The sequence below is a fragment of the Podarcis erhardii genome (genome assembly GCF_964252035.2).
Source record: "Podarcis erhardii genome assembly, chromosome: 13".
NCBI classification, from domain to species: domain Eukaryota; kingdom Metazoa; phylum Chordata; class Lepidosauria; order Squamata; family Lacertidae; genus Podarcis; species Podarcis erhardii.
In genome coordinates, this window is record NC_138502.1 from 19,567,788 (window position 1) to 19,579,908 (window position 12,121).

At 46.2% G+C, this 12,121-nt stretch overlaps 1 protein-coding gene across 1 annotated transcript; it reads left to right on the forward strand.

Moving 5' to 3' along the window:
• Positions 1-1,272: 1,272 nt before the first annotated feature.
• On the forward strand, positions 1,273-9,524 carry LOC309326871 (uncharacterized protein). Its single transcript, XM_081835903.1, has 12 exons — positions 1,273-1,476; positions 1,597-1,708; positions 2,908-3,001; positions 3,360-3,414; positions 4,005-4,145; positions 4,892-5,052; positions 5,194-5,292; positions 5,506-5,651; positions 6,094-6,268; positions 7,193-7,305; positions 7,396-7,480; positions 7,674-9,524. The coding sequence occupies exons 1-12, from the start codon at positions 1,353-1,355 to the stop codon at positions 7,728-7,730; spliced, it is 1,362 nt and encodes a 453-aa protein (XP_081692029.1). The 5' UTR covers positions 1,273-1,352; the 3' UTR covers positions 7,731-9,524.
• Positions 9,525-12,121: the final 2,597 nt, after the last annotated feature.

Consider the following 12,121-nt stretch of genomic DNA (forward strand, 5'->3'; position numbering starts at 1 on the left):
GCAAAGACTTTTGCCCCCCGCCGGCCTTCAGAAGAGGTCCAGGACCTCTCCTGAAGGCCGGCGGGGGGCGAAAGTCTTTGCTCCCGCCCGCCTGCCTTCAAAAGCCGTCCGGGAAAGCGGGAAGCGCTTCCCTGCTATCCCAGACCGCTTTTAAAATGCTGGCGGTGGGGAGCAAAGCCTTTCGGCCCCCGCCGGCCTTCCTGGACCTCTTCTGAAGGCCGGAGGGGGGGGAAAGGCTTTGCTCCCCACCGCCAGCATTTAAAAGAGGTCCCCGGAGATTTCCCTATGGGCTTTCTTCTTGCGAAGCAAGCCCATAGGGAAATTCGTCTTGCGAAGTGCCTCAAAAAACGGAAAACCCTTTCGTCTAGCGGGTTTTTCGTCTTGCGAGGCATTCGTCTTGCGGGGCACCACTGTATATAAAATGACGGTTCAACGGCACACCTAGTAGTATGTTTCTGCAGCAAAGATTCCTTGTTGAGGGTTTTAGTTACATAATCCTATGTTGAGGGGAGGTAAAGGTTTAGGACTCCCTGACCATTAAGTCCAGTCGTGACCGACTCTGGGGTTGCGGCGCTCATCTCGCTTTATTGGCCAAGGGAGCCGGCATACAACTTCCAGGTCATGTGGCCAGCTGACTAAGCCGCTTCAGGCAAACCAGAGCAGTGCACGGAAATGCCGTTTACCTTCCCGCCAGAGCAGTACCTATTTATCTACTTCCACTGCGTGCTTTCGAACTCCTAGGTTGGCAGGAATGTTGAGGGGAGGTAAACCCATGAAAATCAATGGACTTTTAGCCTTGCTTAAATCTGCATAGGATTGGAATGTGAAAGGCGGTTCAACAGGTGTAGCGCTCCCTACATCTGTTTGTGGGGAGAGCTGCACCACACGAATCTATGCTATTCCTTCAGCCTTTAAAAAGTAGCCCCACCACGCTAAATTTGTTTTGGGGACACCTGTCCCTGCCTGGTTCGAGCTTTCCACGTTCGCGTCTATTTCCACGGGTATTGCCTCTTACACCGAGGTTCTTGCCACCCGCAATCGGGAACCAGAAGTTTATACAAACAACCATCACGACTGAACCCACTTTGGGTTTCGCTCCTGGTTTGATAGGCGCCTCAGGCCGCGTTGCCCCATGGGAACTGTAGTGCCGCTGCGTACACGTGAGTCTACTTAAGAGAGCGGCAACGTCTACGCGGCTTGACTACCTGCTGGGCGCGATGTCTTATGGGAAAGACAAGCCCCCTCTTCGCGCACGCGCGCGCAGTGCCTTTCGGGAGCTGTAGTTTCCTCGCTTCCGCTCCGCTTCCCAGGCTTCCTTGCCGTTTCCGTTGGCGCCTCGCTCTCCGGTAGCCATGCCTGGGGGCAAGGGTGGGAAGCCCCGCGAGGCCGCGAACCCGGTGGCCGCGAGCGTGTCTGAATCCGTGACCGAGCGGGTCCTGCGGGAGGCGCACTCGCTTTATGTGCATCCGGGTCATGGTGAGAGTTGGGGATGGGGCAAAAAGATGGGGGGGTCTTCCTGGGTCAGGGGGTGGGGGGCGTCTGAAGGGTTGCGTGGGGTGTGTGTGCAGGAGCTAACCTTTTCCCTCCCCCTCCCAGGGCTGGTGTCCATTGGGGGGCGCCTGGGCCTGACTCTGCTCCCACCACGCCGCAAAGTGACTGTCATGGTGATGGGCAACCACAGCGCTGGCAAGAGCAGCTTCATCAACTGGTGAGCTGAAGAGATATATACAAAGGAGGGCAAAGGGACTCATAGAAATGGTAGGGTTGGAAGGGACCCCAAGGGTCATCCAGACCAACCCCTGCAATGCAGGGATCTTTTGCCCAAGGTGGGACTCGAACCCACAACCCTGACATTAAGAGACTCATTTTCGGCAAACCCAAGTGAGCTGGAAGCAGAGTAGCGTGCCAAGGGATGTGTTGGCATGGGTGTATGCAGTATCAAATTTACGTATAAGCTAAACAAGCTATAGCTTAGGGCCCCACTCTCTTGGGCTCCTCCCCACAAAAAAAGTAAAGGAAAAAAACTACTGGATGTACATTTCCAAAATATAAGATAAAAAACCAAAAACCTACATACAGCAACAGTGGCAAATGGCTTTAGATACCTGTTAGGTCCTTAAATTACCATATAGCATATATTCAACACGAAAAACAGCGGCAATTTGTTGTTGACACAGGACAGCTGGACATATAAAGGGCCCCATTACCTCCAGTAGCTAAGGGCCTCATCAAACCTAAATCTGGCCCTGGGTGCATGGCGCTCTGGGGAAATCCTATGGGTTTTTTTATTATTATTAAATTTTTATTAAAGTTTTAAAGATTAAATAACAGTCAAAATAAAGAAAGAAAAAAGAAAAAACAATACACAATAAAAAAAGAAAAAAGAAAAAAGGATAAAGAACAAGTCAAACCTTTACATCACTTGCTTACATTCACTTGTTTCCTTGACCTCCTCACACCTCCCATTTTTGTATTCTAATTCAAAATCCTATGGGGTTTGGTAGTGGTGCATTTCAAGTCTCTGCCAAACTTCCAGTTCAGCCCCCGCCCCAAGTGTTTGATGACTTGAGGAAGGTTTTGCTGCTGAATAGGAGGCATTGGGGTGTCTGGAGGGCTGTTAGGGTGGTTTCTTAACACTGATACATAGTAATAAAAGATACAGGTGTCATTTTTGTGGAACTCTTTGGTATTTATACAAGATACATTATGCTATGAATTATTGCTAGTTGATGGGTTGGACAAGACATTCTGAGTACCAGAGGGTTGGCATTCATACTGGCTGGTTTCAGTATGCAAAGAGGGGGCTATAATCTACAAGATACCCAGGGTAGTTTTGTGGTGGGAATGGGATCCAATGACATTTCCATCATTCAAAAGCATCTTGCTCCCTTCAATGTTTTCCTACAGGTATGTTGAGGAGCATGTTCAACGAACTGGTGTAGCTATTGAGACTCAGGGTTTCACCTTCATCACTAGTGGAAGAAAGCGAGAATCTCTCACGGTGAGAATTTCCTTTTCTGATTCACAATACTCCAAGAGAAAATGGCTGCCTTCCTACAATGCTCTGCACTGAGGATATAGAAATTACTGATGTCAATAGGCAATGAGTTCCTAAGTATAGGTGGTGCCACACTCATAAAGTTGATTCCTTGTAAATGTGTAACAGTATCAGTTCCACTTATATAAGCAGTTGAGTGGATAAGGCGATCTGGAATAACTGAAGAACTTAAATAATGAATTCACAATTAACATATAGGATGGACCTATGGCCATGATTTTGTCTGATCTTTTCAATAGCGTCTGTACTGTAGTACAGTATCCTATGTTCTAACCTCTTCTGTTTCCCCCCCCCTTTACAGGGTAATGCCACACTCCATCTGTACCCCCATTTCCAGGCCTTGCAGAGTTTCAAAGGTTAGTTGCAAACAATTAAGAGCAAGGAGTGGACCTCTGCATTAAACGGTGACATGAATTGGATCAGTTGTTCCTTAAGGCAGGCAACTGGCATCTACAGGATTTGTGGGTGACTGTTGAAATCATGCCATCAAGTCATTGAGATACAGTGGTGCCTCGCAAGACGAAAAGAATCCATTCCGCGAGTCTATTCGTCTAGCGGTTTTTTTGTCTTGCGAAGCAAGCCCATTGACGGCTTAGCGGCTTAGCGGATAAGCGGCTTAGCGGCTTAGAAAAGGGGGGGGGGAACCGCAGGAACTCCTATGGGCAAAGCAAGCCCATAGGAAATTCGTTTTGCGAAGCACCTCCAAAACGGAAAACTCTTTCGTCTAGCGAGTTTTCCGTCTTGCGGGGCATTCGTCTTGCGGGGCACCACTGTATGTGGTGTTGTGGAACTCCGCCACCTTGAGTTACATCACCACAGTGGGTAGAATGATTTGGAGTACGGTGTTTGTTTTCAGGAGAGGTAGAGAACAGACACAGTGCTTAGCATCTGTCAGTGGTAAGAACCTACTTCAGAGTCTTAATTTTGCCTCCCCTCTTTCTTTTAGGTGTGCCAGAGTACCTGAGCACTGAGATCTGTACCTCTAAGCAGAAGCAGTTCCCCCTGGTCACTTTCCTTGACACGCCAGGCTTGGTGGATGGAGACATGAAATATCCTTTTGATGTGGAAGGGGCACTTATCTGGTTTGGTGAGTGTAGCAGTGTGGATAAACGGAATGGAGTTGTCTCCTGCTGTAGATTCTCTTAATGAATTCCTCTTTTGGAGGCATTATGCCTCTAAATACCAATTGCTGGGAATTGTGCTCGGGTTCAGCTTGCACGCTTCCTACAGTGATCTTGATTGATCATTGTGAGGACTGAGTGTTGGACTAGATGGGGCTTTGGCCTGATCCGGCAGGCTTTCTTTTTGTTCTTAATCCTGTAAGCCTCCAGGTGTCATTGAACATCAACTCCCATTATCCCTTACCATTGACTCTGCCAGCTGGGGCTGAAGGGAATTGGAGTCCAATGACACCTGGAGAGCCACATTTTCACCATTCCTATCTAGAAAATGGCATAAGGAAGAACTGTTATTCTGGATCAAGCTAGTATTCAAAAGGAAATGGACCTGTGTGTGGGCGGGGGACTGGGTTGGAGGTATAAAGAAAGGAAACTCTGGGGTACAAAGATGTGGTGCTGGTTGGAATCTGGAGGGGAAATTGATTTTTTTGCTGTTTTCTTTCCTAATTAGGTTTTTGCTGCTTTTTTCATAATTAGTAATAAGTGTGTTTGGGGGAATTTGTGTAAATATATTTTCAAGTGATGAGAAAACTTTGTGGCAAGGATTCATAGAGAAATGCCGCATTGCCACAGTGGCAGTAGGGATAATATTTTAGCATAAGGCATCTTTTACTGTAGATTAACTCCCTTCTTCTGCCATTGTCTTGGCTTCCAGGCCAGCTCTGCGACCTCATCCTGGTCTTTTTTGACCCCATGGGACAGGCCCTTTGCAAACGCACTCTCAACATTGTGGAGAAGCTCAATGAGGGGCACGGAGACAAGCTGCATTTTTACCTCAGCAAGGCTGATGAGGCGGGTGCAGAAGGTGACAGACAGGTACTCACAGGGTGAGGTTGTCTTGGGGATAATGATCAAGAAACGGGAGACAGAATGTCTGTTTCAATAAGGGAAGCAGCCTAGAGCAGCACAAGGTCTTTCCCTTTTTTCTTGATTCTGATCTGTTCTCTTTCCTGACAGAGGGTGCTGATGCAAATTGTCCAGGAACTCTGCAAGCGCCCAGGCCTCAATAAGTGCGGGTTTGATATGCCCACAATCTACATCCCCAACTCCAATAAGGTGAGTGGCAACCCTTTGCCATTTCAGAGGTGGGGGTGATGCGTAGGCCTCCACGAAGTAAAGTTAATGAAAAGGTGGGAAGCCTTGGGAAGGGGGAAGAAAATATGCAAAACAGTTGCACCTTGGTGTGTTTGAGAAAAGTGAGATTTGCTAGGAGGATGTTGATGGGCTATGAATGGTGGTGTGTGTAACCAGCCTAACACTGTCCCTCAGCCAAGCCGGTGCGTTAATCAGATTGAGGAGATCTGCCGAACCATCGAGAAGACAATCAGCCAAACTGTGCAGCACACACTCAACGCTTTGGAGCGGGACTGCCACCTCATCGACGAGGCCACACAGCGTTTGCTAGAAGAGGACAAGTAAGAGCGCGGCATTGTGGGAAGCGAAAGATGAATGTCTTGAACGTTGCCATTTTCCTCGTAAGAGCTGGAGCTGCTTGTCAGTCTGTGAAGGGGTGGGCTGTGAGGAGCAGTTGGCAGGGAGCAGGACAGCGCATCAAATCACAGGTGGAAGAATGGAGTGTGCAGTTTTTATGGGATGAAAAGGCAGGTTAGCAAGCCCACCTGGCCGCCCTGAAGTGAAACACATGTGGGAGGGACATTGAGCAGTTAGTTAACGTGTGTTTGGGGCCGGAGAGATCTTCTCTAGAAATTGTGAAAGAGATTGGGGAAGAAATCAGGAAATAGACATCTATGAGTGCATTAGGGGTAGCAGGATTTGAGTGCCTGGGACATTGTAGTGGTCTTCCTCATTCCCAGTTGTGTGTGTTTTGCTCTTTTTCTCTCCTCTCCATGTGCCCAGTGAAGCTAGAAACAGCAACTTCCGTGCGCGTTTCCGGGGAGCGCTGCTTGGGCTAGCAGGCTGCCTCCTGCCCATCTTTCTCCTCGTGACCTTGCTCTTTGGTACAGCCTTTGCTCGCCAACTCTGGACTTTGGTATTGGGAGAAGAGCAAAGCCAGGCATTAGAGCTGTCCATGGTGAGTGCTTTTTTTGCTTACCTTCCCTCAATTCAGCTTCCCATTGCTCCTCAGTGCCCCATAATCACTATTTTCCCCCGTGCTTTCTCAGGATGCCTCCTCAGTTAAGCTCCATTACCCTTTTTATGACTGGAGCCATGTATTATCCACAATTCTGAGCAAGTGTAAAAGTAACATGGTGTAGCAGAATCTCTGCTTTCATTTGGAGGGGCAGGGGAGAGGAGAAGCCATATTTTAGCTTTCATGTATAAGAGTTTGAAAGCAAGTTTCAAAAGGAGCAATTAGAAAATTGCCATTCTTTCCTCACTTGTGCATCTCTGGAGGGTGGAAGAAATAAGTCAGAAGGTTGTATCCAAGCTTTACCCAGACTAGACTCACTGAAAATAATGGGGGAAAAAGAAAAAAGAAAAGAATGGACCTAAGTTAATAGTACACATTATTTTTAATGGGCATCCTTGGAGTGTGACTCACTGGATATACCCTGTAGTCATAAATGCTAGATAAGTTAACTTTGATACAGATAACTATGGCTGTGTGCTGTCTATAATTCTTCCCCTATGCAACATGGTTGCAGGATTCAGTGCAGTAAGAATCCCAGTTTTTCCCCTCTTTTCTTAAATAAGAAAACTATTTTTTGGGGGGGAAACAACTGTGGTTCTGTAAAAAGCAAACAAAATAAATTTGGGCAGCGCCTAGATAGTAGAACAGTTGATGATTAATATAATTAAAACATGCATGCTTATATTGCTTATTTTTTGCAGGACACAGAATTTCAATTTTGTCAGTAGGAAATTTGGATTGCCTTGCCATAAAATGTTTCGATTTTTAGTAAAAAAAATATTTAAAGCAAATAGCATGTGAGCTCTTATGATTTCCTCTGTGAATACAAACTCTTGTGTCTTACACTCACTATCTTATTTTCAGCGTCCAATTGCTTCCCTGTGGAGTCTTGTCCCTGAAGAGCAAACCTTAACAGTATTCTTTGGTCTTCTCGGCCTCTCAATTCTTCTCCTGCTCTTGGCCAGTTACACTTTCAGGTAAGAAGCTCTCTCGACTTAACACTAAGAGAGCCTTGTGCAGAGGAGACATGCACCACACTAACGTATCCCTCCTCCTTTCTTGTTTAGGACAAAGCCCACTCTCTCAAAGAAACAGAAGCGGCAGCTGGAGGACAGGCGAGACTACGTAGTGGACGTGGTGCTAGAAAAAAAGGTTGACAGCTTTGGGAATTTGGTTTGGAGTTATGACACAGGGCTTGGCATCTGTGCCAAAGGATCGTGGTTAGGAGAGGCAGGGTTCATGACTCCTGTGTGGGATTCTGGGTAATGGTAGGTTGGGGATATCCTTGCTAGGAGAAGGGGCTGGCCAGTGTATCAGCTTACAACTAATTCTGTTTTTTCTGCAGAGACAGCTCTATGAGGAATACCTTCGCCAAAGCATCGGCGAGCAGGACCTGAGCTGAAACCCCTCCCTAATGGATTCAAAGAGACTGCCAATCCCTTGCCATGTTAAAATCTCTCCCCTCTGAGTCACTCCAGAGAACACAGATTTGTACAGCAACTGTGAACTGTCCTAAGGGGCCAGGTTTTTTAAAAAAACGCCACTTCATGGGCTTCCAATTGACTTGGCATCTGTTCTACATAGGTCAACTCCTTGTATTTGATTGGATAGGAGTGGGCGCCCTGTGTTCTTCTGAACTGGGATCAATCACACCAGTGGTGCCCTGCGTCCGCACTTGTTACGAGTCCTGCTAAGGCTGCTACACTTAACTTTTAATGGGATGATGCCTCTGGCCTTTTCTGTGGCCTCATGAGGGAGCAACAGCAGCATTGCCCAGCTGCTTTTTGCACCTGATTGAACTATGTCAGTCCTAAATAACCAAGTTTTTAATTGGCAACACTATAAGCTGATAATGCTTTTTTACTGGCTACTAACATCATTTTCAATAAGATGGGGACCGCCTGTCTTCATGACCCTAATTGGTACTCCCCTCCTTTGGCAATGCATCATCTCTGCATCACTGCCACCTGTAACTAGCCTTGGCCCATCCACTGTCCCTTAGGATGACTTTTGTCTCTGTTAAATGTCAAGTTCAGTGTCTTCTTCTTATCCTTTGGCAAGCAATACCTCATACCTCTGAACATCTCTGAATGTTGCATTAGGACTTGGAGATGCCCATGTCATCCTCCGTCTCACACTACGAAGTGCCTTCAACTGATACCAGCTCTTGAGGGGAAGTCAGGACATTTTTGCCGATAACCACTGTCCTCTCGTTCGTTCTGCAGTCCTACCTATGCCGATACTTAACGCTGTGAATTCTCACCATAACTGCATTTTTAATATAAGCTATACAGTCTCCAGCACTCATTGTAGCATACTGGGAGTCTCATCCCACACATCTAGTGGCACCTGTCTGGAAAAAAGGGCTGTCTCGGCTAATTTCCCTCATATGGGTCCCTCAGCTGTATTCATTGATTCTCAGACATCTCCGTTGTAATTGCTGTATCTGTGCCTCATGAAATGGCTAAAGATGGTGTGTCCGTGAGAGACTGATCTTTCCATCTGTTTTGAGATACTCCACATATTGAGGCAAGTGACAGTAGCAGTAACCAATCATGTTGTGAGGATCAGAAACTTTTCAATGTAGAGATAGCTATTTTTCTCTAATCCCTTGCTTTAAGAGACTTGGATGTAAACCATGATCCAAGAGAAATAGCTTAATTTGAGTTTCTAAATTGCCCTCACAGCTGCACAAAAATGTTACAATCGGGGTTATAACTTCTCAAGCCCTATCCCCAAATGGGATTGTGGTGGTGCTAGTCAATGGAACAGGGGTGCAAGAGTTCAATTTCAGTTTTTCTCTCCCTACAAACAGAAAATAGCCCATGGTATATATGCCAACTACCAACTTTGTCAAGAGATCGCTTTGCTTCAGTAAAGGAGAGGAGCCAGAATTTATGGCTGTGTCGCTGCTAATCGGCTCACCATTTTGGTTCCTCCCCACCAATTTCTGAAGCTTTCTGTTTTTTGTTGGTACAAACTGATACTAAGGTGGTGATGGGGAAGAGGAGGGGTGTAGCCTGAAATTCGTAAAATATACCCATTAGAAGCTGTTTTAAAATTTGCTGGTGTGAACCCCTTGCCTAGGGCTTCAGTAAAACAAGTTTCTCTTTCCGCAATGTGCTCCAGCAAACATTACCACTAAGGGTGGGTGTGGGGAGGATGGTGCATTTAATAAAGCTCACTGTAGAATTTGCCTTGGCTTCCTTTTTTCATCCAGAAGCTTTTAGTCCTCACATGTAGCTCCTTCCCCTCCTGGTGTTAATTTCTGCTTTTTCCTCATGTTTCCTGGCCCAGCTCCATTCAAATGAGTGTCACAAGAAAACAGTCATGCATCTTTATTTAATCTAGAAAGTACATTGGTTTGGGGTGTGCAATTTGAATATATTGCCTTCCCCTCTGCCCTTTCTGGTGCTCTGTGGAAGCAGCTTTTCTATGAATTCATGCTATCCACGATGATTTTCCCAGTTTCACTACTTGTAGATCACCAGCTACCACCCCAAAATTGGGAAAAGGGCAAAGACTTTTACCTAGGCAATTAAATATCAGTAAGTAAACGGGTGAAGAGTTTCCACCCCCAGGCAAGATATTAAAATCTGTATATTGTTTATTTGATACATTTGTATATCAACTGTATATAACCCTTTGTAAATTTACCGCAGGGCAGTTTGCAATACAATTTTAAAAACCCAAACCCAAATGAAAAGGCTTGGAAGGTTTTATTTTCTAACTGAGCTTAAATATGCATCCTTCCATTGGCCTTTATGAGGTGTGAGGGATGGCTGCTGTGGCCGTCTCTTCCTCAGTCTCATCCTCGTTGGTTTTTGGGCTGGGCTGCGGTCATCCTGACCTCCTTCAGCGTCACTCACACTTGCTGCGAGCAGTAGACCTTGTTCCTCCTCAAAAGAAACCACCGTTGCGTGGCGTTCAGCTATCTCCGTATCGACGTTGCCGTTGTGTCCAGAACCTGAGTATTGTGACCAGACTCAGAGCTATAGGGGGGAAAGTGAGGGAAAGATTTGTGAGCAATGCACACCACAACTTCCTGCGGCCAATGTGTGTGTATTAGCGTGACCCCTGATCCACACCCAGTAGTGAAAAGTGAAGGGATTTTAAATATGTATTACCCTAAATTTGTACTGCTCCCATTGTTTTTGATTATGTCTCTTGCCTCTAAATAAGGGGCAGCCCCTTTTTTATATAGTAGACATCTTGTTCATGTAAGTGGCAGCTGTTTTGGGTGGTATCCTTTCATTGGCAGAAGGGCAGCCATTTTGTTGAGCCTCACAGAGGAGGCCTCTCACCTGTGTTTTTCATTTCTTGGATGCTGTCCCTTTCCGTTTTTGCTCCGTGCGTTGCAGCTTCAATACTATTTTACGTTCATGGCCCCCAGGATTTGGGCGGTTTGTATGATCCTCCGCCTCTTTCTTGGAACGACCTTTGCGGGAGGAGCCTCCTGGTGGAACCAAACACAAGTTAATAGTATTCTACATCACAGGCAGTTGGGACTATAATTTCCCCAAACGGCTAATTATTTTGAGGGTGAGGGTTGGCCATGCACTAGTTTGCATCTGCTTTATGTTACTAGGGGTAGGGATTCTGCAGCTTTTAGCTAATGCTGATTTCACCACACACCCCACCCTAAGAAGCAGGTTTCTTCCAGAGAGGTGAGCTGCCGTGGCTTGTCCTTTGCATATGCGGTTTGCCTGGATGAAGCAAAGCAGCCTAGGGAGCTGTGACTTAAGCCCTTTAACCTTTTCCCTGGGGTCTTTTTTTTTTTGCTACTCGAAATCGTACCTTCTAGCTTTTCCATGGAGGAAAAGACTTGAACAGGTAGAGGTGATTCATGCAGCTACAGTAGATCTTTGCTAGTCATCTTGTGAATCAGGCACTACCAGAGTGATTCATATTTATGCATCGCTCTGTTTGTGAAGAGCGTTCCAATGGTAACTTGGGGCTGCTTGTTTATAAGGAAAAAGGCACCACATGACTGACCCACAATATCCAGGGATGCCTTCGCTTAGTACTGAGCTGTTAACCCTTTGACATCCTTTTTCCTCGCTGTAGGCAAGCCTAAAATGACTACAGTATAATGCTATTACAGACCAGTAACCAGTAACCTATACAGCACACAGCTGGAGTGGTTAAAGATGCACAAAACTTGGCTTGCAAGGCATGTATGTGGGTGAAGCTGGAATTCAAATTTTAGGGTGGGGGATTTGTGAGAAGGGAATCGGGTGTTAGAATTTAATGCAGCAAACAGAGGTGCAATCTTTTGCACGGGATCACTCACAGCTTGCTGTTCAGCATTACGGTTTTGCACTGCCCCTAGTTCCCTGCCATCCTTCTATATGTTTCTTCTTTATCTATGCCAGTGTTTTTCAAACGACCCAGAGCATAGTTTCTACTCCAACCCTAAGAATCCCTTCACAATATGGGATTTTCCCGTCTTTTGGGTTCTCCCCCATTTCTGCAGTGCACTTACTGCTGTATCTGTCCGTCAGGCTGTAGAAATCATACTGGTCAAAGTATTCCACCTCGAAAGGCGTTGGGTGTAGCTTCTCGACTTGGACGAAAGAAGTCGACATGCTGGGACCGATCTTTCGTTGACAGCTAGTGGAGAAAAAGGAAGGAAGGAATGACAACAATCAGGAGTTCAAAGTGCTATCTGTCTTCTCTGTGAGCCTGTTTTTCTCTCTCAATGTGTTTGGGAGACAACATATATATACACCCCCAACAACACCCACAATTGCATCATCCTCTTCCACCCCTTAAAGCTACAGGCAACAGATC

Excerpts from the sequence above, each read along its gene's own strand:
- LOC309326871 (XM_081835903.1), top strand. The coding sequence starts at position 1,353 with ATGCCTGGGGGCAAGGGTGGGAAGCCCCGCGAGGCCGCGAACCCGGTG. Across the intron at positions 1,477-1,596 it reads TTATGTGCATCCGGGTCATG|GGCTGGTGTCCATTGGGGGG; the intron begins GTGAGAGTTGGG and ends TCCCCCTCCCAG. Across the intron at positions 1,709-2,907 it reads AAGAGCAGCTTCATCAACTG|GTATGTTGAGGAGCATGTTC; the intron begins GTGAGCTGAAGA and ends GTTTTCCTACAG.